The sequence below is a fragment of the Primulina huaijiensis genome, chromosome 9 (genome assembly GCF_012295235.1).
Source record: "Primulina huaijiensis isolate GDHJ02 chromosome 9, ASM1229523v2, whole genome shotgun sequence".
Lineage (NCBI taxonomy): Eukaryota > Viridiplantae > Streptophyta > Magnoliopsida > Lamiales > Gesneriaceae > Primulina > Primulina huaijiensis.
Window position 1 is genome coordinate 16,055,724 of NC_133314.1, and position 27,946 is coordinate 16,083,669.

Consider the following 27,946-nt stretch of genomic DNA (forward strand, 5'->3'; position numbering starts at 1 on the left):
ATCAAATTTTCATATGAAAAAAACGTGTTATTAATATCAAAATTTATTATATATATTTGAGTACTCAAAAATCATATATTAGTATTAGATCTAAAATATTTAGTTCTGAAATATCATATATTTGTTTCAAATTTTCAATATTTTATACTGAATTTCATCCGAAAAACACGTGAGCTCAGGGAATGCAGAAAACATTTTTTTAGTTAGTCGGATACTTTAGAAAAAAATCGGTATGACAAGGAGTAAACACATATTTAATTACAAGGATAAAGATTTATTGAATCATGGAATGGGATTTGAATGCAACAACAACAATAGTAATAATATTAAAATTATTACAAAGTCATTATAATTGAATTATACTTGAGGGTGAAAAAATAAAAACTCAAACATTGTTTGTTAATGAAGATTACGTATCATTGAACGATCTTTTGCAATGAAGAATGGCTCCTTGAATCCCATCCTGCACCTGCAACAGCGAGTCATCGCGGCGGTTGCAAGCCATCTTAGTCGTTGGAACCGCCGCCACGGCTGCCGAAGCCGGCCTGCTCCTGCCGGCCAGAAGCCCCATTTGCATCCATTGCTTTTGACTGGTCTTCGCATGGCCGGACGCCGCCGCGTCCACAACCTTCACATTCCCATCCTTCCCTTTCTCCGCGGCGATAAGTACTGGAGGCAGAACCCCGCTGCAGGTCTCTGCACCTGGTATGTCTAGCTGCCCATAAAACTTCAGTTTCCCTACGTTACCCTTTGAAATACGTACATACAAAGGCTTCACCATTTTAAAGTAATGTTTCTTTGATTTTCTGTCCTCTTGAACTCCATTTGACTCTAAATTCTCCCCATTTTGTTTCGACTCTTCTCCTTGTTTTTTTTCTTTAGAATCATTCTCTTTACTAAACAGAGATGAGAAGGGCATTTTTACTTCCTCAACCTTAAATTTAAAAGAAAAGAACTTGCGACCCATTTCACCATGGTTTCCTTCCGTTTTTGACATGTTCTCTGTTTGTTCAGGCTTAGATTTCTTCAGCTTCAGCAGGACTACACCAAATTTTGCCGCTGCTTTCAGTACAGAAACTGGGAATTTACATTTTTGATCAGAATCATGCAGTAAAACACTTGAAGACTCGATGGGAACTAATTCTCCATTAAACAAGAGCTCGTCTGAAGTGGTCACATTTTCTTCAGTACATCCGTCGCTGGTGACTCTGGAGTTTAGCTTAGCTTCCTTTTCATTATCCGAGTCTTCTCCATAAGACGATCCATGGCCTCCATTTTCAGGTTTTCGAGATTTGTTGTCATCTTCTTGGTCTTTCTCTGTTGGTTCTTCGTCAATATCATCTTCAGGGAGGGTGAATTCCAGATCAAAATACGGCCCGTCTTCTCCATCGGAGGAGTATGGACTCACGTCGGCGGCGATGATGGTATTGGTGGTGTCGCCGTCTTCCGTGAATGTAGTCGCTGCTCCACGCAGGTGTTTCGCCAGTAAACTGAAAGCTTCCATTATTTGAAGCGACAGTGTCTTAATGAGGGGAATGGGATAAAGTGATCGCTGCTATATATATTACAATGCATACATAATATCTCTAAACTGAAAATCAACTATTAATGTTTACAAGTTATAAACTGATCTCGAATCTAGCTCGAATCTATACATAATCTTGTGGATTAAAAGTCCACACGAGATTCGTTTCAAATTTAAAACTTTGATGTCAGATTATAAACTTCTGTCTATAAAATAAAAGTTGATGTAAAAAGAACATAATGAGCAAATAAAGAGTTGGGGACAATAATGTCTTCATAAACAATAACTTTGTGTAAATGTTTACAAGTAATGTCAGGATAGTCATGTGATGGTTGCAGATTGTGGACTCACCAAAATGTCTAGAATTAATTTATTGCAATTCACGGGTTTTTTATGAAATGGAAGGACGATGTTTAATTTTTATATATGAACTTCGATATTGTCGTTTAAAATTATGTTAGATGATATATATCTGGCTTATACTAATCAAGTCACGTTTTGATCTGATCGTCGAATCATCTTCTTTCGCCGGACATTAATAACATGTACGTTGAATATTCAGGGTAAGAAAAATTTAGGATTCGAGTCGAGCTAGAAATTTGTCCTTATCAGATTCATGTCTTAATTTATGAAGCATTTTGAGGAGTCCCCAATATAGGAAGATAAATAGATAGATAGATATCAGTTTCACTCTGATTTGTTTGGAAGGGTGGGGGACTACTAATTCTACTAATTCTATTCCATCATTGCCAACACAAGTGGCCAAGGGACATTTCTACGGTTTCGAATGAGTTTCGGATCCGGATATTTATGCCAGTATATATGGATCCGAACACTGACATAATATATATAAAGTAATTCTATTGTGAGACGATCTCAAGAATCTTTATGTGTGAGATGTGTCAACCCTATCGATATTCACAATAAAAAGTAATACTCTTAACATAAAAAGTAATATTTTTTCATAGATGACCCAAATAAGAGATCTGTCTCACAAAATACGACCCGTAAAACCGTCTCACACAAGTTTTTGCCTATATATATCAGTGTACGTGGTATGATGTGTGCTTGTATATATTAAAAATATATATACATATATGTGTATTTTATGTTTTAGAAATAAAAAATAATTTAGTTAACATTTTGATTTGTAATATATTATATATATTAAATAGATTTTTCTTTTAAAAAGTATTGGTATCTAAATAAATTTATAATATAGAAAATAATTATATATTTGTTAGTTAGCTAAAATTTTGATGTATATACAAATATTTTTCTCATCTTGTAAATTTAGGGGAAAAAAATCATTAAATAAATATTGTGATAAAAAGAAAAATAATAATAATAATTTAGTTATGTAAAACATTTACTGAATTTTTAAATTGTAGTAAAAATGATAATTTGACTTGAAAAATAATTTTAATTTTCAAAAATAGATTTTATGTGACAAATTCGTCAGGACACTTATCAGTCCCGGTTAGAGGTGGTCGGTACGGTATACCGTACCGAAATTTAGGATACCGTATACCGTACCGAAAATATCGATATGAGAAAAATGATATCGTTATCTTATCGACTTTTCGGTATACCGAAAATTCAGCACGATATCGGTAAAATACCGTCATACATAAAATATATAGAAAAATATTCATTTCCCTTGTAATTTAAAGGCCAGTGATTACCAATACTAAACAATTTCTCAAGACAGACAATTTCTCAAGACAGTCAAAGAGACCAGAAAAGATTTATACAAAACAAATCCATAAAGACAATAAATACCAACCGCAACATGTGTCTGGAGATCCAAGACGTCAATTAACACCAATAAACTTCAACCGCAACTTGTACGACTTCTTCATCTGCTATCTTTGCAACAATGTCTGAGGTCCTGTGATTTATGAAGCCTGTCAGCTTTTCAACAAGTCGAGGCTCAACATCCAGTCCTCTAGCTAGCTGTAAGGTTAGGCTATAGAGATAAGACTTCTCAACAGTATAAATTCCCAACTATGAGTCGAGTTGCTTCACTGAACTTTGATTTAAACTATTCTAATATGATGAGTCCAAACAGAAGTTAAATTCTTTATTTTGGTACAGTATCGATATATATAGTTTGATACAAAAAATATATATTTTTTAATTTATATATATTATTTCGGTATATACCAAAAATTTCAAATTATATATCGTTACCATACCGAAAATTTCGGTATCGGTACCATACCGTACCGAAAATTTCGGTAGAACAAAAATTTTGATAAATTTGGTATCGAAAATTTCAAATTCCATACCGTTACCATACCGAAAATTTCAGTATCGGTACCATACCGTACCGAAAATTTCGATAAATTCGGTATTTTTCGGTACGGTATATTTTTCGGTACGGTAACCTCGATATATCGAAAATTCGATATTTTTTCTCACCCCTAGTCCCGTCATAATGTGCCAAATGCTTTTTGATTTAAAAAAAAAATCAAAAATTGAAAGTTTATTTAAGCACAATATGGTCGAAGCTTAACAAAGGGTTAAGGGTTTTGAAATAAATTTTATTTATCAAATGACCATTATACCCTTTTTATTCACGGGAAGTTGTCCGGAATACTGTCAACATGTAACAATTAGACCATTAGTAAAAGTTCGTTTATCAATTTGTCATTTATTCAATACTTGTATCAAATTATTTTTTTTACTCTCATAATATCCTTGTGTAGAACTCTAGCTCAAATCATATTGCTCGTAGTTTACGAGTTGTTGGCGAGCCTTGATAATTTATTAATATAATATAAATATTAATTAATTAGATTTCGAATCTTTCAAGTATTTATTTTCGAGCAACAGTTCGAATAGCTCGCGAACATGTTCGAATCTTTCAAGCCAAACTCGAACCCGAACCCTGATTCGAACCAACTCAAGCTAAACATTTTAAATTTTTCGATCATGAATATATCTATTTTCAACTTTAAATTTTTCATCATATTCAGCTCGATTCCATTAGTTTAGACAAAGTTTAAACGTCAACGATAATCCCAAATTCCCATGTCATATTGGGCTTTGGCTTTTGGGCCGTTAATGTGGATGCAATATTGCGGCTTTTGGGCTTGATGACATCCTAATTTTCTTGAAAATCTATTAATCAAACAGTCCGAAAAACTAATAACAGAGATAACCTTTTTTAAAAAAAGAAATGTAATGAGTAAGAAAGAAATAGAAAATTAAATAATTTAAATCGAGTGATTATTTAACATGCAAAACAAAATATATAAATCTTGATTGACCAATTTGAGATTTTGATGAAGTTGGAGATATTTTTCTCCCACGTCGGATCAGTCGAGGTATAGGTTTTGATCAAAATAACGGATTTTGGACGAATTGGACAAAAAAATATGCTACTTAATATCTTCGTTTAGGACACCAAATCCATGTTTTTGTCATTTTTGGTACCATTTTGTTTTAGAAATAAATGGACTGACGAAAATCTAAATCCGATTCCGATTCCGATTCCGATTCCGATTCATTTTTTTTGGAAATATTTCCCGGTTTTTGTTATTATGAGTCTGTGATGTGCATACCAGCATGGTTTCAATGTATAAGATAATTTATGATTGAAAAAAAAAATTATCGTGAGTTTTGTTTTGTTTTGTTTTTTGAGATGTTATAGTATTCTATGTCAAGTTAATCTTAAAATATGTTATAGTATTCTATAGACTCACGAGTTTTGTTTTGTTTTTTGAGATGTTATAGTAATCTTAAAATTATCGTGAGTTTTGTTTTGTTTTTTGAGATGTTATAATATTCTATGTCAGGTTTTCCAATTGTTGGATCAAGTCTGACCGCTCAAAGAACTCAAACTTCATATCATTTGTCTTTAGACTCGACCATGTATTAAATGTAGTGTACGAACATAACCGTTATAGTCCAACCGTACTGTGAACTCAAGTCATTTCTGTTAAAACATTATTGTGCAGTACCCTACCAACTCCAAATGACAAAATGTTTACCAAAGTTTTCAAAGTCAATAAACTTTTAAAAGGCCATATAAGATAAAGCCGGAAAAATTGAAGGAACATTAAATGAAATTTATTACAGTGTATGATGCAGATAGAGACATAGCCATTTTGTTGACAAGAAATAACAGATGATCACTGAAAAGCATTATCTGACCATTGTAGCATTTCAACTATATTGCAGACTCAAGATTGAAGAACCAATTACTTAGAACCATGATTACAAGCTTACATATTTTAAGTTTGCATTCTTTCAAAAAAATTTTAGCACACTTAAGCAATCATATTTCAAATTGCTCAATGGGCACACATGTATAAAAATATATCAGATCTCCAATGACCACTTTGTGATACCCTACCAACTCAAACCATTCAAGTTAACCGTTGGTTTTGTGTTATTTTCCGGTGATTGATGCCATGCAGATGAATTAAATCGGTTAAAGAGGAACAATGTATGGTATTTGGTACCCTGTCCTAATCATTAGTCAATAATCGATACTAGATGTGTATTTAGGAATGAAAATGATACAATGATTAGAAATAAGACAAGATTAGTAGCACAACGATTAGACAAGAGTAAGTAATTGATTTTGATGAAACTTTTTTTCCAGTAGCTCTTTAGAAGTCATTAAAATATTTATTGTTTATGTTGCTTACAAAAACTTTAAGGTCTTTCGGATGGATTTCAAGAGTACTTTTCTGAATGCTTTATGATACATTAAATGGTCAATGTATTATAAATTCGAGATGAGTGTGATGAGATAACTGACATTTTTTTTAGTATTACAAGTCAGACATATGGATCTTGATTTTTTTTATCAATCAGGTAAAGTACACCAAAGAGCTACTGAAAAATTTTGGAATGGAAACATGTTTTTTAGTAGCGATCCCAATAGGCTCATCAACTAAGCTTGACAAAGATGAAGCAAGGATCTCGGTAGAGGTACAATGTATCAAGGTCTCGTGAGATCCCTACTTTATTTAACTACCAGTAGAATGTTTTCGGTATGTATTTGTGCTCTCTTTCAATTTGATCCTAAGCAATCTTATTTTCTTGCTGCTAAAAGAATTATGAAATATTTAAAAGGATGTTAGAATGTTAGATTGTGGTATCCAAAAAATTTCACATTTAATTTAATTTGATATTCAGATGCTGACTATTCAGGGTGTAAATTAGATAGTGTTCATGCCAATTTCTCGATGATCGACTGATATCGTGGTTCCATACGAATCAGACTTCCATCGCTATATCAACAGCAGAGGCTGAATATTTGGCTATTGGAAGTTGTTGTTCACAGTTGTGGATTCAACATCAGTTACAAGATTATGGAATCCAAGCTTTTCAATCACCTATTTTATGTGACAACACAAATGTGATTGTGATAATATATAATCCAGTGTTGCACTCCAAAACCAAGAACATTGACATCAAACATATTTTTATCAGATATCATGCCATGAAGAAAAATATTAGATTGGAATGTGTTCCTATTGAAAAAAAATTTGATGATATCTTTACTAAACCTCTTCCCGATGCTAAGTTTTCTTGTTTCAGAAATACTTTGGGATTGTACATATACTTTTTCACTATCACATTTGTCTCATCTGGCTATACATATATTCTTTCACTACCCCACTCTCAGTTACCGTTTTCATCAGAAATCTTTTCATATTTTTACTCTCAAAAATCTCTGAAATATTTGCAATATCTGAAATATTTTATGTCCGAATACTTTTTGAATTGCAGAAATGGCAGCCTAAAAATGAACTCTTACCAAGTCAAATTAGAATTCGCTTATGGCATTGAGAATACTTCAATGGTTGCGATGTTCAAATCACTGGAGGCTTCTGGACTTTGAATATTTCTAAGCTTATATGTGATCTTATATGAACACTTTGTTGGAATTCTATGCCAACACCTCAGTTGCAGATGCAAAAATTTTTGTACTCTGGGTGGCAAGAATATTGTTGTCGGTAAAAGCAATGCTTTCTTCTTCTTTCAACTGCCAACCCAAGGACTCTCCGACATATCTCAACTATCTCCATTTGTTATTTGTCAAATGAAATTGAAGTTATATGCTTTTGATAGTTTCATTTCCGTCTCATGCAAGAAAAAATAAATGAAGATGCAATTTCAAGTTCTGATGGACCTTATCTCAAAGGCTCTACTGGTCAATGCTAGATCTTTCGATGCTAGCACTAAAGAGAATTTTTTGATAATGGTTGTTATCATCGCATGAGTCAAGGTTAATTGGTCTTCTATTCTTTTCACTAAACATAATCAATAAGCGATCTACAGAATTTGTCGTTCAGCTCAGCAAATTTTTTAATATTTTTTATGTCTCTTTTTCTCCTACTCAAGATTTGAGCAAGAAAATATGCTAGATGCAACAAACTTTTTGGCCTTTCATACCATGGTTTTTGTCGTTCAAGTTGTCACCCTCAAGAAAGAGCGTGGTGAAGCTCAAGCATCTGCCACAAAAAAAAATCCCAAAGGAATGTTGATTTTAGAGAGTGACTCTGAATAGATCGCCTCTGAAAGATATCTTGTTTTATATATTTCTAACCGATGAAGAAGAAGCCTAGAACCATCAAGGTTAAGGTTTCCAATAAAACAACATATGTTGGTGAAATCTTCTCCAAACCATCTGCAATGCTCTCTCCTTCTGATGTTATACCGATCATACAAGTTTTTGCTCTTACTCAAACTAAGCCAGCACAACCTGTCTCTATTATTCCTTCTAATTCTGGTTTATTATCTCATACTTCATTTGCTCCCAGACCAAAAAGGTCGTCATTCGGTACCCTTTTCCAGAAATTACCAGGTCTGGGTTGGATCTTCCCTCTGTTACTGGAAAAGAGAATGACAAAAAGTTTGATAACCCTATTGATCTACACATAGAAGAGATTGATGCATTAGCTGGTCAGGAGATCGATTACTTTGACGAACGAGTACAAATGCGTACAGTAACAAGATTTGTCGTCTTTGAGAAAAGTCAAAAGAAGTTAAGCAAGGTCGTGAAGCTTGAGGACATGGTTTTTGACAAAGCCATGACATCGAGAAAATCATTCCAACCAAGATCAAAGTGTCCAAGATTATTGAAACTCTCACTGCGCTAAAGGCCAACTATGACCATCAGGGCCCAATTGCTTATCATGATGTTGGAGTCATTTAGCAGCTCAGCAATGACTTATCTACTCTAGTGATGAGAATTTCCATCATAGAAGTTGATTTTGCATCCATTGTTTCAGCAAGAAACAAGCCAAGTAAGCTGCTACTGAAAAGTCAGTAGAGGAAAGTGCAAAGTTTCTTCAAAGAGATAATACATCTAGTACTCTTGCACTTTCTATAATCATGTTTACCGATGTTGTTCAACCTCAACAGTCATCCTCTCTCCTCTCCACAAGAAATCTAGATTTATCAATAGTGGATGATGTGGTCAATTCCATAGCTCATGTCGCCTTATATATCGATGATGTAATGGCTACTCAAGCCACTGAGACCAAGTTTCAGCACCGCCTTTTACTCAAGTTCAACAATCTACGGATCTCAATTTGTCATATGTCATCCTACCCGAGACCACTGATGTGAAAGTTGTTCTAGTGGCAACTTTGTCCCCTACTGCTGAAGTACCAATTGCCAATCATGCAATGGGTCACGATACAACAAAAACCATTCAAACATTGACTATTTGCTATGGTGTTCCTCAGCCCAACTCAGAACTTGCCCTGATTGTTCCTAATGTTGGTATGTATGCTGATCCTAATTCTCTCTTTATTCATACTGATGAAACAGCAGAAGCACGATCTGGTTCCAAACTACAAGAGAAAGGTTTTCTCGATCAGAAGCAGTATCTCAAGAATCTGACTTTATCTCTCATGTAGAAGCCAAACTTGATGATATCGAAGTCGGGGAAAACTTTATAACTGGTGATCAAGGTCACCAAGTTCGATGTCACTAACAGTCTAACCAAACTTGACAACATTAAAACCAAGGTGGTCGATTAAATGGAAAGAATACAAAATGATATTATCTCCTTTCAACGATCTTTAGTTCATTTCAAGGGTATTTTACTAGAATATCAAGCTACTATTGTTGTTAAGCATAATACCAATGCCGATAGTCAGCAACATGGCTATAAAGGACTTTTACATAAGATTGATAATGCGCAGACCTCTCTTATCGCTCTGATTTCAGAACTGTTTCAATACATTAAGGAGGTTGATGCCAAAAATGGTGAAGAAAGGCCTGAAAGTTCAAATGATGCCAGAGATATATCGACCATAATTCGGACCCTATGCATTACTTTTGAGCTTATTTGGTACTTTTTCCATTTCAATGATTTATAAAATTATGCATTTGAATTACATATTTTCCTAAATTTTGGCATCATGAAAAAGGAGAAATTGTTGGGTATTTATAAGTTTTGGTTATGTGTCCTTTAGTGCTGTAAAAGTCAGAATCATTAACATTCATCAATAGCATTGTTTCAGTAATCCACATTCAACAAACCTTCCGTGTAATTCTCAAAAAAACTAATTAAGGTTTACCAAAGTCAGAAAGATAATATCTGCTGAATGATCAGAGTTTCTCACAGTCTATTGAGTTGTACAAACATCCAACTATCAATATCAGATTTTCTTCCTTTTTTATGAAGATATTTTATCAACAAATCTACTTATCCAGATAATGTTCGGATAATACAAACAAAAATATTCTTGTCATTGAATGTTAGTGTCACACACATTAATTTTTCTATACTATTTTTGGAATACAACGAATGACACGTGACATCCAATACTTTTTTTTTTGTTTTGGATCGTGATACAACTGAGTTATAGCCTTTCAAATTTGAACATTGGAAATCATTTATAAAAGATCATCTCAAAATTCAGCAAACTCTCTATATGCTCAATTATTCAAATATTTGTTACTCAAGAATCAAAAGCTTTGTTGATAAATACTCAACCACATGCATAAAATAATATCATATCTATTCAAAGATTATTTTTGTTAAACTTATACTCGCATATGTTTTAAAGTTTATTTTGTAAATTTGTGTGATTTTTTGTAACTGACAGAAATAGTCTTTATGTTCAGAAGTCGAACAAAATTCTGTTTAGAAGTTGTTGCTAAGAGTTTCAGCAAGTAGTGTGTAAATCTTATTGAAGTGGGTGTTTGCAGAAATTATAAAATCAAAGTCTTTTAGTGAATATTTTTTGGAAACGAAAGAAGATGAGACGTATAAAGATTCAACCTTCAAACATCTAGAAAAAATAATTGTGTTATTTAATTTACACACTATATTATTTCTTGCTCACTGTCTGAAATCTACTGATTTTTAGTTTGGTTCACGAAGTTCTACTGGAATTATTCCGCACTTATATTTAAAGTTGCTTACTGAACTTTGAAGATTGAGTACGGTTGCAAGTGTTAACATCAGTTGAGATCACTATATTCAGTTTATTGAAGATAAATTTGTTAGGTGTTTATTCAACTCCGTCTAAATACTTCTACCAATCTTAACATATTTGGATACCGAGCGTGACAAAAAATGGTTAACCACTGGACTAAATTTTGCTTCTCTAAGAATCTCTTCATTGATGAATAGTAATAGATACAAATTGCATTTGTCCTAGTCTAGTTATATCGACACACAATATGGAATAAAGATCTCATTTTTAAACCCGCATAAAATTCATCCTTAAATATAAAAAAATAAAAAAAAATCCTCAAATATAAAAATAAAAATTTTTTAGTTTTTTGTATAATATAATATGATAAAAAGACTACGTGTCCCTTAGGCCTTAGTTCTTCTAGTAGTTTCCATTTCAACAAGACATCCACCTTAAGTTAACTTACCCATCAAGAAAATTAATTAAAAACATAATCCCAACACATCCGGCCGGTCATTTACTGGCCCACATAAATCAACGGCCACGATTCGACCTCCCTTTCCTAACCCCACCTCGCACATAAAGGTCCCTTGCCAGAATCCCCTCCACATTTCAAGATTCATTCAGTTCACTGTTGCTCGAATCCTCGACACACACTTTCGTATAAATCTATAGATTCACTTCGCTGTATCTATACCTCTGCTGATGGCGGATCATATCAAGGAAGAGGAGAAGGAGGGATCTTTTGTGGAAAAGATTGCCGAAAAATTCCACGGCGACGATTCTTCTTCGTCATCTGATTCTGAGTGTGAGAAGCCGGCGGCGTTTAAAGATAAGGTGTACCGTCTCTTTGGAAGGGAGAAGCCTGTCCACAAAGTCTTCGGCGGCGGCAAACGTGAGTCAGAATAGTGAGGAAAAATGAAAAATTCCATTTAAAGTTTTAGTTAGTTTTGCTCGTTTGTGTGTGTATAGATAGATATATGTATATTTTTGAAAAAATTTGCTGTATTATGCAATCTAAAAAATTGTAGAAGCTTTCAAATCTGGGTTTTGGGGTGACTTCAATTTCTGAAAAATTGAACCTATGAAGTTTGTGAAATATCTGTGGTATTTCATTTTTGGGTGGTCTTTAATGTTGTGAAATTTTATATTTTTTATTCAAGATTTTTTTGTTGAAATTTTTTATTTTTATCAAGATTTTGAATTGATGACCGTGTTTGATGAGGGGAATTAAGCTTTTCAAGGACCCTTTCATTTTGCAAACTTTGAGTAGTTTTCATCTCTGCTTTTTTTTTTTTTTGGTTCTTATTCCTGTAGTTGGATCCAGATCTAGTTTGTGAAATTGAAGAGACGGTGCTGATTAATTTTATAATTTCGTGTGTACGAATAAAGCCTTCAAGTGGAATTCCACTCGAGATTTTGAATGAACTCTAGGAACGTTACTCATTTAGATTTGATTGATCAGTTCAGATATTTGAAGCTAAACATGTAAAAAAAATGAAACTTCCTTGAAATATTAAGCTGAACTATGTATATTAATTGAATCTTTAATGTCCTTGATTCTTAGCTGCTGACTTGTTCCTATGGAGGGACAAGAAACTCTCGGCGGGAGTGCTTGGTGGGGCGACTGCGATCTGGGTTTTGTTCGATGTCATTGAATACCATTTGCTCACATTGGTCTGCCACAGTTTGATTCTTGTTTTGGCTCTCTTGTTCTTGTGGTCAAATGCTACCACTTTTATCAATAAGTAAGATGTCTATTTATTTGCTTTATATTCTTGCATAAATGGGATCTTAATGATTGGTGTTCTACTTCTTGTTTAGGTCTCCTCCACACATCCCAAAAATCGAGATTCCTGAAGATCTGATGATGCGATTTGCATCTGATCTGAGGGTCGAGATCAATCGGGCATTTGCTGTTCTCAGGGACATTGCGATGGGAAGGGATTTGAAGAATTTTCTCTTGGTACGTCGTTCCTGTGTATAGTGGCTAACAAAATAAATTCTTTTGTCGTTTTCCAAAATTAGATTTAGCCGTAAATGGATCTGTTACTGAAGATCTAGCCACTGTCATTCCTTGCTAGTTATTCCTTGCAAGTTTCTAAATATAGCTCGCATGATTAAACAAATTTCAGTCTCTGGTTTCTTTTATCCTCTAAACTACAAGTGTATGGCAATGAGTGAAACCGAGTGCTACGATGTAGTAAATTCATGTTGTATATCTTTGTTCCATTTTGAACTCAATTCTCCTACTTTGAACGCTGTTACTAAGCAGGTGATTGCTGGTTTGTGGGTAGCGTCATCCGTTGGAAGTTGCTGTGATTTCTTGACCCTACTTCACATAAGTATTTCTCAAAATCAATATGATGTTAACTAAATCGTCATTATTTATGATGATTTTCTAACTCAATCTTCGTTTTATAAACAGTTGTTGTGTCGATGTTCATTGTGCCTGTGTTTTACGAGAAGTACGAACGCCAGGTGGACTCTTTTGCTGAGAAGGCAAACGCCGAGCTCAAGAGACTGTATGTAGTATTCGATGCTAAGGTCCTGAGCAAGATCCCAAGAGGGCCATTGAAAGACAAGAAGGCGGCTTGAGTTGAGTGCATGTCATTAACTTATTTTGTGTAGGTTTGACATGTTCATTTGCTACTTGGGTTTCGTGAGGGTGTCGATGATGTTTAATATGTTTGGATGATAATGCTATTTCTTTCGTTTAGGATTTTAAGTTCGTTGTCATAATGAAATTTGGAATGTCACACAGAATGGATATTCAACAGTGGGGTGAATTTCTGTGGTGATTATCCTTGGCATGGTTTACAGTTTTAATACATTTTGTTCATGTTTTTCATGTCTGTTTCATAATATTTGTGCGTTTAAATTTACATTATATGCCATTTTCCATCGAAATATTATTCACATAGTAAAAACGTTCGTGAAAAAAGGAGGAAACTTCGCCAGCTTGGCTTGGTTGTGGCAATGATAATGTGCTGGTTTGTTGATGTAAGTAAACATCTAAATTTCTGGGTTTGTTAAAGCATCAATCCCAAATCATGTTACGGATAAAGATTCGATTATGTAACAGTATACGCAAATTTACATGGAAAACCCGTGATGGGTAAAAAACCACGGACGGGGATGGGAGCATCTACCTTCAATACTGCATATTATGAAGGGCTAAATCATCTACATCAAAGTTTTATTTCATCATTTGAAAACTGTGTAGATCACGAGGACTTATTCATAGGCGCCGTTTCGATGAAACAGTCGGACCGCCTTATCGGAGTGGCTGGGTTTTGAGGATGAAAATGGTTTGTGAACTGTGCTGTAATGTTGATGAAAAAAAAAGGATCGGCGGATAACCTGGAAACTCCATTTTCCTACCATATGGTGTGAGAGTAAAAGATTTAAAAAGGACGCATGCGTTTGCCGGGAGTCGAACCCGGGTCTATTGCTTGGAAGGCAATTATCCTAACCGTTGGACTACAAACGCTTCAATGCGATGGTCCTTCACTATAATAATATGTGTTATTTCTAACTGTTGGATTACTACGCTGCATCGAATGAGTCGCTATTTGAGAAAGATAATCTAAATCTAGTAATACTGTGTGTTATTATACACAATAATGAATATGTTGGAGCAAATAAGTAAAAATCATAGTTTGTATGCTGCTGCGTTAATTCAAGGGTTTATCAAGCGTTAGTCCAAAGGTCTACTGAGTATACATCGAAAAATAACAACTGCGAGTTCTCAAGTAATCAAAAAGTAAAAAATAAAAAATAAAACGATAACAATTATGACAAGTACACGCACATACANAAAAAAAAAAAAAAAAAAAAAAAAAAAAAAAAAAAAAAAACTCCAAAGAAACTGTGTTATTTGTCAATTTTGTGATACAAGCCTTTTACCCGACTCATAAAAAAAATTAATTTTTATTTCAAAAGTATTATTTTTCACTACAGATATGGAACAAATCAACCTATATCACAGGAGACCTACTCTATAATGTGTACTTACTATATTATTAAACTTGAGGGAATTATCATAACTAATTTTGGCAAAAACTTGTGTGAAACGGTCACACGGGTCGTATTTTGTGAGACGGATCTCTTATTTGGGTCATCCATGAAAAAGTATTACTTTTTATACTAAGAGTATTACTTTTTATTGTGAATATCGGTAGGGTTGATCCGTTTCACAGATAAAGATTCGTGAGACCGTCTCACAAGAAACCTTTTTATAAAATTGTGAATATCGGTATTATTTTTATCGTTTTTGTTGGATATCCTAAAGATTCCCCAATCTGTCCCAAGTTGTCAACGGCTGTTAAGCTCGATCAAAAAGTTGCAAGAAACAGAATCATCAGTTCATCATATCGGTGCTCGAAAGTGCTTGCAAGATGGTGTAGTCTTCCCCTCTTTCTGGTTTATTGAATATATCGACAAAACAAGGTGTTTCATTGGGCTTACTTTCTGACTTTAAGACATCAAGTTGAGTTTCTTGAACAGGTAAACTCTAGCTCTATGGCTATCTGAGGAGGAATCGATTTCATGGGGAGATTCGTTTGGGTTCTAATTATCGATTCCCCTCCCTAATGGCTATCAGAAGAGGGAACAAGAGTAAGGCGCGTACTGTTAAGATTTGAACATGTGTTTTTTGATCAAAATTTTATGTATGAAAATTATGCATATGTTTATATATGTCGTCCAATGCGAACGTCCGCACTATCATCCAAATGGTGGCTAAAAAAGTTTGAATTTACCGTCTTTCACATCTGAAAATTTTGCTATATATAGAGCTCATTTGCTAGACATCTCACTTATTAGTTCGAGACTAAGTTCATCCATGGCCTTCGACAATATCCACCAAACTACTTGATTATTCATGCTGTTTTCCAAAATTATATTAAATTGCATAAGAAATAAAAGTGGGCCTCCACCCATTGAGGTCCAAAATCTCGCGCAAGCCCTGAAAGAAGAAGAGGCCTAAATTACTCATTAGAAAAAACTTTCATTCGGTGATTCCCATGAATAGGCCCAAATAGGTATTTTTCCCAAAAAATTATATTTTTATTTTTATCAATCTCATTTGCATCGATTTTTTTAATACGTATTCTTGTTAAATTGAAATTAAAATTCAGAAAATAAAAAATTAAATTTTTCTGGTTTTTAAAAAGTTTTTTAGATTTTTTCCATCAAAAATTACAAATTTCGTAATTTTAGTTTTCCTCATAATTAACATAATCCACTTTACAAAATTTTTAAAATTTCTAAAATATTTATTTAGTTTTATCTAGAAATTTGAATTTTTAAAGGATCATATCACTCCACGAAAAAAAAATTTTATAAGCAACCATAAAATTAATAATAATAAAAAAAAACCTTGAACACAATTTTTTTTTTTTACAAAAGTGCGAAGAGACACTAGCATATATTATTTGTTCTGGTAGGTTTTTATTATTTTCATCAACACATCTCCCATGATTTTAAAAATCCACATATATAAATTAGAGTAGATCTCTTGTGAGACGGTCTCACGAATCTTTATCTGTGAGACTGGTCAACTCTACCGATATTCACAATAAAAAGTAATACTCTTAGCATAAAAAGTAATATTTTTTCATGGATGACCCAAATAAGAGCTCTGTCTCACAAAATACGACTCATGAGACCGTCTCACACAAGTTTTTGTCTATAAATTATATTTTTCACCTGAAAAATTTGTAAAAGATAAAAGTAAAGAACACGAACATTTCATCACTAATAATTTAAGCTCATAGTGCTATCTATCCACTATTATAAAGCTTTCAATGATGAAACATCTTTACGAACTTAAGCTGATTTAATGGTTGCCATGCACCCTGGCAAGTGTTTTTGTAACATGGGGTGGGTGGATTGATTTCATGGGGAGCATAGATTCTCCCTTTTTTAGCAAATGGACCGAAACGAAGATTTAAACAGATTCTGAATACAACTCATAATTTGATTAGATTAATGGAGAATAGGACTTTCAAACTGATTAAAGTCTATTTAGAGTTAATTGCAGATACTGTCTCGGTAAAATCCCAAAATTGCTAAAACCTCATTATTTAAAAAAATGATCCATTGACTCGCGTATTTTAAACCAAACACGATCTCATGCTTTCACATCTTGAACACGCACACCTTTGTTTGTACATGTTATCAGCGATATGTGTTCTCAAAAAATTTGAATACAAAGGGAGAGTTAGATTTACTCCATTCAGATACAGTGAATGTAATGTACTAAAGATACAGACACTCACACAGAATGTGAAAATAAGAATAGCAGAAGGAATAATTATAAAGTTCCAACAACATGGCAAGCTCATGTTTTATTCTCACAACAGCATCCATCTTTGATAGCACATGAGCCGGAAAAACGAGACTGAACAAAGATGAACTATTTACATGAAGAGAGGCACACTTGAATTGTACAGATATCACACATTATTTTCCCTTATTCTCACACGAAGAGAGGGAGTTTTTATGATCAAAACACTAACAAACACAAAATGCAATAATAAAAATTACAAGCCCAATATTGTGCTAGTTAAAATTATAGGAAACGGTGTAAGATAATCTTACATCCAGGTTTGATGTCTGATGGAAGATTTAGCTGGTTCTGATGGACCAGTTATGTCTCTGCTTCTAATAAAGTTGAAACCGAGATTGCTTGTATATGATGCCACTAGATTCCCTCCATGCACCCTTCCTTCTGCGGATGGGCTCGACAATTGGCAGCTTGCAACAGATGGAGGAGTTGACTGGAAATCAAAATAATTCCAACCGCGGTTGGAAGTCAATATGCTATTCTCCATTATTGTTATGTCAGCAGATGTATGCTCAATCATGACTCGTTTCAACTTAGCAGGATGATTGGCCTTAGAACCCTGAACAGTTCGTACAGTTGCACCACCACCATGAACCCTTTTGTCCTGAACCAGAGCACTGTGAGCTGCACATAGTCCAGTCTTCCCCCTAATGAATGAGTCACAAGGAACTTCTCCGTCGCCAAATTCAGAGTTAAAGTGGCCCCAGGAGCATCTCTTACCTTCACCATGGGACTTGCAGAAATCAGTGCTGCCCTGAGCACTTTTTCCACACCCCACAATTTTACATCTCTTGCCTCCACCATGACGGACACAAAAGTTGGTTCGTCCCCTGGCACTCCTTGTGCACTCAGTTATAGCACATCTCTTTCCACCACCATGCGCAACACAGAAAAGCGTCCCTCCATGCACACTCTTTGGACAGGGTCCACCTCCTTGGAAGGAGCAACGTTTGCCTCCCCCATGACCCTTGCAGAAAGAGGTGCTTCCTTCTGCACCCTTGTCGCACCCTGGATGTGTGCAGCGTTTGCCACCACCATGTCCCTTGCAAAACAATGTGCTTCCTTGAGCACCTTTGTCACATTCAGGATGCTGACATCGGCGACCACCTCCATGTGAGATGCAGAGACCAGAAAGACCTTCTGCACTCTTTGTGCAATTCTCTTTCTGGCATCTCTTGCCACCACCATGCCGAATGCACAATCCCGACTTTCCTCTGGCAGCTCTGGTGCAGTTATCACCAGTGCAACGTCGGCCACCGCCATGGGCGATGCAGAAATCAGTACGTCCTTCTGCACTCTTTGTACAACCTAAAAACTCACAGCGTCGACCACCACCATGAGCCTTGCAGAATGCAGTCCGGCCTTCAGCTCCCTTCCAGCAGTCAGGACGCTGACACCTGCGACCACCACCATGAGCAATACAATGACCAGAAGCACCTCTTGCTCCCTTCAAACATCCCTCAGCTTTACACTGTTTAGTAACGTTATTGCGCTGCTGTCGTGACTGTAAAATCCCGGAAGTACAGGTGACTGAACTTTTTGGTGCTGTCATTACACTCGAGGAAAGATCAGGAGATACCAATTTTTGCTTCCTTCCCACCAGAGCCTGGTTCGGATAGTTAAGGTCTTCCATGTTCACCGGCGACAGGAAAGGGGGAGTTCCTGTTGATCCTTCATCAGTGTTCAAATCTCCAGTACTGGCAAACATTTTAGTAACTTCCCTCGGGGCACTGGAGCTTGGTTGGGAAGCTGCAATATCAGACACAACTGGCAAGCTAGAAAGGCTCAACTGCAGATCAACATTGGGCAACATATCCAGGGACTTCAAATTATAGCTGCCTGATTTCTCAGGGCCTGATGATTTCTCACCGCCAAGATGAAGGGTGAAGTTCAAATCTAGCATCATCGATGATTCTTCTTCACTTTCCTTGGCTGAAGACATTAGGGTGCATGCAGTAACTGTACTCTCCTTGCTGTCTGACGAGCTTGACGAATTGCAAAGGTTGAGATCTAGAGAAGCTTCAACTTGTTGATTAGCAAGACAATCTACTAAACTCCACTTTCGTTTGACTCCTTTAACAGAAGCAAAGGGGCTTTCAAAACTAGGTGAAACAAGTTGTAATGTTATATCTGCCTCGCACACAACTTCACTTCCATCTCCTTTTATTTGAATGGAGTTAAGCAGATTCTTGAACGCAATTGGAGTGGGATTAGCAGCAAAACTCAGATTGTGCAATCTGGAATCCATGAACAAGTAGCTAATGATGCAATGCAAGTCTCTTATAACAGTCGGCCTGACTTCCGGGGTTAGAGTTATTAGCTACAATACTAGGGGTTAGATGTCTCTAAAAGAGTACACCAATCCCCCACTCACAAATCCTGAAGTGTCACGTCGATCCATTGGAAGTTAAAAGTGGTCGGGAGTATCCCTAATTAGCAGTAGTGACACATGATACCTTCACAAGAATTCAAGTGTTCCAAAACAATCTGGCAGTAGACCATCCTGCGTAAGGGTAGAGACACAATATCAACCGAAAGAAAACACTAAAGCAAATTTAATTCACTTTCCAGCACATAATTTTATAAATCACCAACTATAACTAAAAGGAAGTCATTCCGCTACACAAATTCCCAACAAGAGTCAGCTTTAAAAAGATTATGCAAAGTTTGATGAAGATAAAATCATCAAGAACAACAAGGTTTTATAACTCGAAAATTTAGTGCTTATAATCTATTATCGGGTGGATAAATTTAAAGGAGCCAGCGACAAAAGAGCGCCATCCGTCGAGAATATACTGTCGATCCTGCCAGTAGTTGGTACAAATTTAAGGTAAGAGAGGAAATCAAAACTTTTGACAACTGATAAATTTATCATTAAACTTCTTTCATAATATAAGAAGTAGATTCACATCAATGGCTAAGGCATTGACATTTTACGGCCGGGATATGCAAGAAATCAAATTTTTTTCAAAAACAATACACTTGAGGAAATTTTAGGCTAATCAGTAAAAACAAAAGCATGCCAAAAAAAATCATACCATTACTCTTAGATCTCTTCCTCACACCTCAAACAAACAATCAATCAATCAAACAAACAAACGGCAAGTGTATAAAGTATAAACAGAACTAAAAAACAAAGCAATAATTCATATTCCCCGATCATTTTTTTCACTGTTTCCGAGTCTCTTCGTCAATAAGAAAACAAAGGAGAGAAACTATTCAGCTTAAATTAGGAAATCGATTATTCAAGAAACTAATAGGGAGATAAGAAACATGCCGCCAAAAAAATACCCGGCCAGAGGCGTATCTACTGACTCTAACACACGTAGCACACAGAATTAGGTCTGATAAGAGTCACGCGAATATATAGCAGAAGAAATGACCAACAAAGAAAATATTTAGTGATCAAATAATTTCTTGTTCCAAATTCAATAGACTGGCCCAAATAGTCAAAACAGAATCAGCTCAAATCACCACACACAAAAAAAATTGTCTGCACCAAAACTAAGAAATTACATAAATATAAATTCAAAGCTCAATCTAAAAAAATTCATCTCAAAGAATTTGGAAGCTTATGATGATGAAGTCAAAAACACCTAATTCACGGGTGAATATCACTTGAATTCGATCAGCAATTCAACGCATCATCAAACACATCTAGCGGTAGATACGTACATGATTTAGAGAGACGGCGGCGGTAGCGGTGGACCGTGAATCTAGGGCTTCGTGAGCGCCGCCAACTTACGAAAGTGCCCTGGGGAATTTATTGACCTCCGAGTGAACGGATACTGACAAGAAAGCGCATGTTAACTACAAAGAGCGTATGATAGCATATATATATATTTTTACTTTATGAGTATAAATAGTGATAGTCACATCAAAATTTCAAATTTAAAAAATTTAATATTATATAAATTAAATGTTAAATATTATGATTAGTTTTTGCGAAAAATATACATTGNGAAAGCGCATGTTAACTACAAAGAGCGTATGATAGCATATATATATTTTTTTACTTTATGAGTATAAATAGTGATAGTCACATCAAAATCTCAAATTTAAAAAATTTAATATTATATAAATTATAAGTCAATAAAATATTTTTAAATGTTAAATATTATGATNGAGATTTTTACTTTTTACCGTAAATTTTTACTTTTTCATAACAGTTAAGATTTTTTTTTTGTGGTGCAAACAATATTGATTGAGTTTAGAACAATCAAAATAGTACCAGTCGAAATTTTATTCTATGTAAATATAAACAATTTTGACCAGAAAAATCTAAATTAGTTATGTATTAATGTAAATTAGAAAAAGATCTTCAATTCAAGTTGCACTTTAGGATTTATTTCTTATTCTATAAAATTTTAGTTTGAACTCCCTCAATTTTGAAAAAAATGAAAAAAAGTATCCTTGATTTTATAACTGAGACAGAAATTATATCAGAGTCGATGTAAAATTATTTCAAACATACAATATTATTATTATTATGTAATTAAATGTTTGATAAGGAGATTTTTCTCAAAAATTATGGATGCGAACATATGTTCGAGCTTAAATATTTACAGAAGTTGTTCCAATACTTTGGAACATTTAAAAAAATAGCTAACCAATGTTAGACATCATGAGCAAAGAAGAACACATCAGAATTATAAGTTAAACTTGTGATTCAAAGTAAAATGTTCTTAAAAATAGTCCAGCATTCCTCTAAACTCTCCAGAGTTCTTAAAGAGATCCAAAAGACAGTACAAAATTATGACAATCAACTATACTGTGTATCACATAAAATTGAGAAAATCCTTGAAAAACAAGAAGAAACTATTAGAATATTAAAAGATATTCAAACAAGAATCCAAACACTAGAACACGAACCAAGTTCTAGTAAAATGATATTGAAATGAAGGTTATCATCATCCTTTGATACTGAACACTTATTACACCAAAGAGATAAGGCTAATATAGTGCCAAAACCTTTAACCGACGAAGAAAAATTTATCAATATGAGTAAAACTATCTGAGAAAAGAAATTAAACTGATGACAACTACAGAAAAAATTGGTCTAGAAGATCTTCAAGATCTTACGGAGTATTTTGTGAATCTTAAGGTTGCAGATCTGAAGATGAATACAACAGGGGGTGAAGCTCCCTCAATAACTTGGTCATCGTCCCATGAACCACCAAGAGAAAGTGTGAGATATCATAATACAAATATGAGAATATCCCAAACAAATTTTCAAATATGTGGAAAAGCACACCCAACAGGAACAACGTCTTGGATAAATCAAATTCTCTTGCACCAAACACCCTACGAGAAGTCTGTTTTAGAACCAATACATCCTTATGAGATTATGCTTAACCTTGATGTACTGGATTTCAAAAAAGAGAATATCTCATAGATGACTGAACATTGGACATGAGAATCGCAGCAGGAACACTTGATCTCAACAAAGATAGATTCATTAAAATTTTAGAAATGAGTCTAATAAGATCACTTAAAATCATCTGGGACATGACTTCAACAGAAACCAAAGAGTCAGTTCTAGCCGGAGAATCTCTTAGTGAAATAGCTGGAGAATGGGTACTATATTTAAAGCACAATTTATAGGGGTAGACTATATTAACAGTCATGAGACCAAGAAGAAAAAGAAATATCATTAAGCATATATAGTCTTGAATTACATGACATATATTTGATAGATGAATATATTATGTTATTCACTAAATATAGATGAAGTTCAAGGGTCAAAGAAAATATCGCAATGCGACTTTTATTCGCCAAAATGTCAACTCTCTTTGGAGAAATACTAATTAGAAGATACTTATCTCGCAATCCAGATACTTTGACACGGATGACCTCTTTTCTCAAAGAAAAATTGACATAATTATGTCATATGACAGTATTTTAAAAGAATTACAAACGATTAAGGGGTATTAATAAACATAATATTTTATGTTGTAAAGAAAATGATCTTCCAATAATATTTGGAAATAAGCAACAAATGCAGAAAATTAAGAGGTTTAGATCTCATCCTATGCCAGAAGGGGAAGAAATGGAAGTAGTTCCTGGAAACCAAGAAAATTATGGTCTTGCAAAAAACCAAATCTTACAAATCTGAGCAAAGAGGTAGATCATCAAGAAAAAAGATATCATTCCAAGAATTGAATTCATCTCAAAGCTCGGGACATACACCAACAAATAAAAATTTCAGAAGAGATCAAACCCGAGCTAGTTAAGTTTTAAAGATTTTAAATTCTGAATGTGTGAAGCAAGAGGTCATATTTCGACCAACTGTCCATAAAATGACAGAAAGAGAATAAAAAGCTTCGAACTAACTCCAGATATTGAAGAAGCGATTTATTACTAAGATCTAGTTCAAGTATAACAGTTTGAAAATATTTCTTCAGACGAGAGTATATATGAAGAAGATGAAATTTTGAGTCATGAAGAATCTTATAGAATAGATTCAGAATATGAATGAAGATGAGGTGTTTCGACATGAAACATATGAAGACTTGTCTGGTTTCTTTAGCCAGAAAACAATAACTCATAACATGGTCTAAAAGATCATGAAGAAAAATCTTAGCCTGTAGAAATATCAAATATTCTCTGCAGGATAAATAGAAAAGTTCTTAAGAAATCTTGGCCTAAGAAATATAAAACATCATCCAATCTATAAAGTTTCCAGAAGGGAAATTCCAATTCTAATGGAACTTACGGGAAACCGAATGGATATGCAATTAATTCCTTCTGAAGAAATTAAGGAGGAATTGCAAAAAATCAAGATTGAAGTAGCACGAACTATGTCCTGAATTCATATCGGAGTAATCCATATTATGATCAAAGCTAATTTTAAAAAAATAATAGATTCACCTATTAATATTGTTATATGCGATAGGTAATCTTCAAGATTCAATACTGAAAACAATTTCAAGGAATCTATGTGCTGGAAAAATTTTAGGAGTAATTTACCTAAGAATTACCTACAATCTGGTAGATCAAGATTGCAATCGATCTTTAACATGACATCAAAATTTCAAAGAAAAAAGACTGATGAAAGATGGTAATAGGTCGTATTCTATTACATATTAAATTTCATATGTTCTATATAATATAAATCACTCAGAATTGTTTATTAGAAATGAGGTTATTGAAATACTAGAAATATTTTGAAAATTTTCTCATGCAATTTATTTAGAAAGAATCGAGTTTCCTTTAATTCAGGAAATATATATCAAGATCCAAGATAAATTCATTCTACAAAGGAGTCAAAGTCTTAGGCTGGAATAAAGAAGAATATATTTTCAAGGAGATAGAATAATAAGCCACGTGTGGGTGTTAGGATCGGGAAAGAGTTTAGAGAGGGGGTGAATGAACTCTTTCAAATTTTCTCTTGTACGAGTGTGATTTCAACCGTTTTTAGGCGGTTGAAAACGTCTTCTCAAACGGTTGAGAATGTGAACCACTATTAAGTGCGGAAAACGGTTCACAATCTTCAATGCAACTTAAAACACAATATCAGGCTAAAACAATTAATAGAGACTAGACAGATAAATGATTGCGGAAAGTAAAGTGACACATGTTTGTTATGGATGTTCGAAGAATGAATACTCCTATGTCACCCCTTCTTCCTCTTTATGAAGGATTCCACTAAAAGACTTTGGCTTTACAAACTTCTTGCAACAGCCCGCTCCAATCAGGACTTATCGCACTGCCTGTTTTAGAAATCTTAGTGATCACTTTACACTTCTGGATATTTAAGAATACTTAGTTCACCAGATATCAAAGTTGAATCAAATAACCAAAGGGTTAATGATATGAACAAATAGTTTTGATTTAGTAGCACGTAAATGATCCTTAGATGATTAGATAAATTTCTCTTTCTGTGCGTGCTGATTGAGCGATGGAGTATATGAACTTTTAAGAGCCCTTTAAGATCTTTTTGAATATGCAAGAAAGTTGTAATATTGCAGCTGAGAATCGAGAGAGTTTCTGCCCGTGTACTCTTCCGTTAATATAAACGATTTCCTTAACGGTCGGAAAGGACATAACAACGTTAACCTGATTCTCTGTACAGACATGTTGTTGTCGATATGTTGAGCATTAAATGATCTTTGATAAACGCATTTAATGTTCCTTTTGCACAGCATCGTTCTGAGTCGCTTTTCTTGAGGAGTTCCTTTTAAGGAAACTGTTTTGGACAACAGAGCTTTAAGTCTATGCTTGATCTTCCTCTTTCTAGTAAAAATAATTGAATGTAGATCAATCTTGGAACTGATGTAAGTATGCGTTGACTTCAAGGCGATGTAATACTTTGAATGTATTAGGCCGGTCAGAGAATGTTTTTGAGCAATAAATAGTTCTCTTTAATGATCCGATTCTGAGATACAATAAGTTTGAAGTTGAATCTGCTATCGGTCTTGAAGTAAGCGGTTGAAACTCCTTTGAGCTTTGAAGCGGTCAAACTGAAACATATCTTATAAACGAACTGCAGCTGATTTCGAGCTGGTTAGTTTTTGTCATACACCAAAATTCTTGGGAATAATAATTTTTCAACAATTTCTCCCTTTTTGGTGATGACAAAACCTAGCTGTATGACTTTTACTTTGATCCACTGCTTTTCACCTCATCTCCCATTTCTTTTAATTTATGTAATTTCTTCATAACAGATATTTCTGCTTCTTGTATTGCCTTTTGATGCTCTCTTTCCCCCTTTTTGACATCACCATAAACAAGAAATTCCATGATTTTGGCAAGTTGAGCACCTTGAGCATCGAGGCGTTGTTCAAAATTTATTTGAAGACGGGCTATTTGCCCTGATAGACCAAGGCATAGTTCAAGATGTTCAGAATTATGTTTTGCTTGCTTGAGAGAAAAACTTGATTCCATGGTGGAAAGATCATTTCGGAGAGCAGTCTTGAGTGATTGAAAATCTTCCTTGAGATCAAATTGTTTTTGAGTGAGAGACAAAATGGATTATCCATGGTGATCAACTGAGTCAAAATCTGTTGTTGACGACTCTCTTCTAGAGCTATTTCTTCTGCATGTTGTCTTTCTTCGGATAAAGACTTGTCTGTGAACGTAACCAATTGAGAGGAGGAGAGCTTACCAGCAGATTTTGAGTAATCGGGCTCATGGAGTTCAGCGGTAAAGCTCGCAATGATTTTATCAATATCATCCGTGGAGTCAGAGGTTTTGGTGCAAGTTACAATTTGTTCCTCAGGTTTTGTTGCTGAAGGACTAGATGGATGAGAGTGGGCAAGCAGTGAAGACATGATCGGCTCGGTTTCCTGTACTTCCTTTGTAGAGGACAACAACTGTTCTGAAAGAGCTGTTGGATCATTGTTAGTGGGAGAGACCGGTGGAGAGACTGTTTGATCTTGAAAAGTCACAGCTTTATCAAAATCAGATAAAAACTTTTCTGCCCCATCAACCGAGACAGTTTGATCTGCTGAAAGATGAAGTGGAGGCAGTTGAGTAGACTTTTCCATGGCAGAGATCGTAGGAGACTCGGATGGAATATCGGTGGCAATCTGATGACTCTGTGTTTCAGCACTTGGAAATGCTTCAGGCGTGATTTCTTCAGAATGAGGCATATTAGTTTCTTCATCACCTGATTGAGCTGGCACAGAGAATACTGGTGAAGAAGGTTAAGTGCTTGTACCAGGAGAAAGAGATGAAGAATCCTCTTTGGTAGGGATGGCTTGAAGCTGTGCTGAATCCAGATCTTCATTAATTTCCATCAGAGAATCAAACTTGCTCTGTTCTGCATTGACTGGAAGGTTGAGATCCTGACGCATTTGAGCAACGCTCATAGCAAGTCCCAAAGCGTCCATCTCAAGTTGAGATATTACTGCAGAATCATCCATGGCAGTAGGACTTACATGATCAAAATTTTGCCTTTTTAGTTGAATAATGATTCGGAGAGTGCTTTCCTTCATTTGAAGTTCCAGAAAGTCTCGTCGACGAAGGGCGGTTTGAATATCAGCCGTTTCTACCCATTCCAAAATGGACCGTTCAAGCTTAGATGCTGCTTTTATTTTTCCGGATTCAAGTAGCGAATCAAAAGTTACAGCCGTCCGATATTGAACCCATTTATCAAACAACTTGATCTTTTTCTGGACAGCCTCATTTACACGCTCTCTTGCGAGTACTATGGCTATATGAACTGCATTGTTTTGCGGTGGATTTTCAATCATGACCTGTTTGCCCTTATCTGAGGATATAATGATTGGAATTCCAGAATAAGATGACTGAATTTCTGGTTTTGCAATTTGAATTCCCTTCAGCTTAGTGATTACGATTGCAGGAATTGGGGCAGGAACTAATGGTGCCGAAAGATGCTTGACTAGCTTGATCTTAGCTGGTTGTGCGGTTTTCTTTTTCTTAAAGACCTGAGCAACTGGAACGTTATTTGTGGATTCTTCATCAGAGCTGGTCTTTAGAACCAGCTTCCTTTTAGTTGCCTTGGCGGTCGAACCGATTTTTGCTGATTTTTTTTGTTTCACAAACTCTTCCCCGGCTTCCGTCTTGATTGATACCAACATTTCATCTGTCATCCGATTCTTTTTGATGAACTTTTCAACTGACACCCAGGTGAAGAGTTTAGTTTTGCCAACATCTATCATATCAACCGGTTGAACCCCGGCATCAGTCAGCATATAACATATC

General features: G+C 34.9%; 3 protein-coding genes and 1 non-coding gene across 5 annotated transcripts; 1 reads left to right on the forward strand and 3 right to left on the reverse strand.

Moving 5' to 3' along the window:
- Positions 1 to 283: 283 nt before the first annotated feature.
- On the reverse strand, positions 284 to 1,546 carry LOC140985082 (probable membrane-associated kinase regulator 2). Its single transcript, XM_073452835.1, has one exon. It carries the CDS (start codon positions 1,502 to 1,504, stop codon positions 410 to 412), a length of 1,095 nt encoding a protein of 364 aa, XP_073308936.1. The 5' UTR covers positions 1,505 to 1,546; the 3' UTR covers positions 284 to 409.
- A 9,937-nt stretch (positions 1,547 to 11,483) lies between these two features.
- Positions 11,484 to 13,777, forward strand: LOC140985384 (reticulon-like protein B3). The gene is made up of 5 exons (XM_073453237.1): positions 11,484 to 11,821; positions 12,494 to 12,674; positions 12,751 to 12,892; positions 13,202 to 13,271; positions 13,355 to 13,777. Exons 1-5 carry the CDS (start codon positions 11,632 to 11,634, stop codon positions 13,522 to 13,524), a joined length of 753 nt encoding a protein of 250 aa, XP_073309338.1. The 5' UTR covers positions 11,484 to 11,631; the 3' UTR covers positions 13,525 to 13,777.
- A 570-nt stretch (positions 13,778 to 14,347) lies between these two features.
- TRNAG-UCC (transfer RNA glycine (anticodon UCC)) lies at positions 14,348 to 14,419 on the reverse strand. The gene has a single exon. It is a non-coding gene; the product is annotated as a tRNA-Gly (tRNA).
- Positions 14,420 to 17,333: 2,914 nt separating this feature from the next.
- On the reverse strand, positions 17,334 to 21,108 carry LOC140984316 (uncharacterized). Of its 2 annotated transcripts, none has more exons than XM_073451631.1 (2): positions 20,954 to 21,108; positions 17,334 to 19,781 (listed from the first exon to the last, which is right to left on the reverse strand). In XM_073451631.1, the coding sequence occupies exon 2, from the start codon at positions 19,524 to 19,526 to the stop codon at positions 17,529 to 17,531; it is 1,998 nt and encodes a 665-aa protein (XP_073307732.1). In that variant the 5' UTR covers positions 19,527 to 19,781; positions 20,954 to 21,108; the 3' UTR covers positions 17,334 to 17,528. The 2 variants fall into 2 exon arrangements, with proteins under 2 accessions (XP_073307732.1, XP_073307733.1); XM_073451632.1 differs by having other exon boundaries at positions 20,875 to 21,087.
- Between the last annotated feature and the right edge of the window lie 6,838 nt (positions 21,109 to 27,946).

What these genes read in the sequence shown, in the direction of transcription:
- LOC140985082 (XM_073452835.1), bottom strand. Translation starts at nt 1,504, where the DNA reads ATGGAAGCTTTCAGTTTACTGGCGAAACACCTGCGTGGAGCAGCGACT.
- LOC140985384 (XM_073453237.1), top strand. Translation starts at nt 11,632, where the DNA reads ATGGCGGATCATATCAAGGAAGAGGAGAAGGAGGGATCTTTTGTGGAA. An exon ending in GCTACCACTTTTATCAATAA is followed by an intron (nt 12,675 to 12,750) that starts GTAAGATGTCTA and finishes CTTCTTGTTTAG; the next exon opens with GTCTCCTCCACACATCCCAA. An exon ending in ATTTGAAGAATTTTCTCTTG is followed by an intron (nt 12,893 to 13,201) that starts GTACGTCGTTCC and finishes GTTACTAAGCAG; the next exon opens with GTGATTGCTGGTTTGTGGGT.
- LOC140984316 (XM_073451631.1), bottom strand. Translation starts at nt 19,526, where the DNA reads ATGGATTCCAGATTGCACAATCTGAGTTTTGCTGCTAATCCCACTCCA.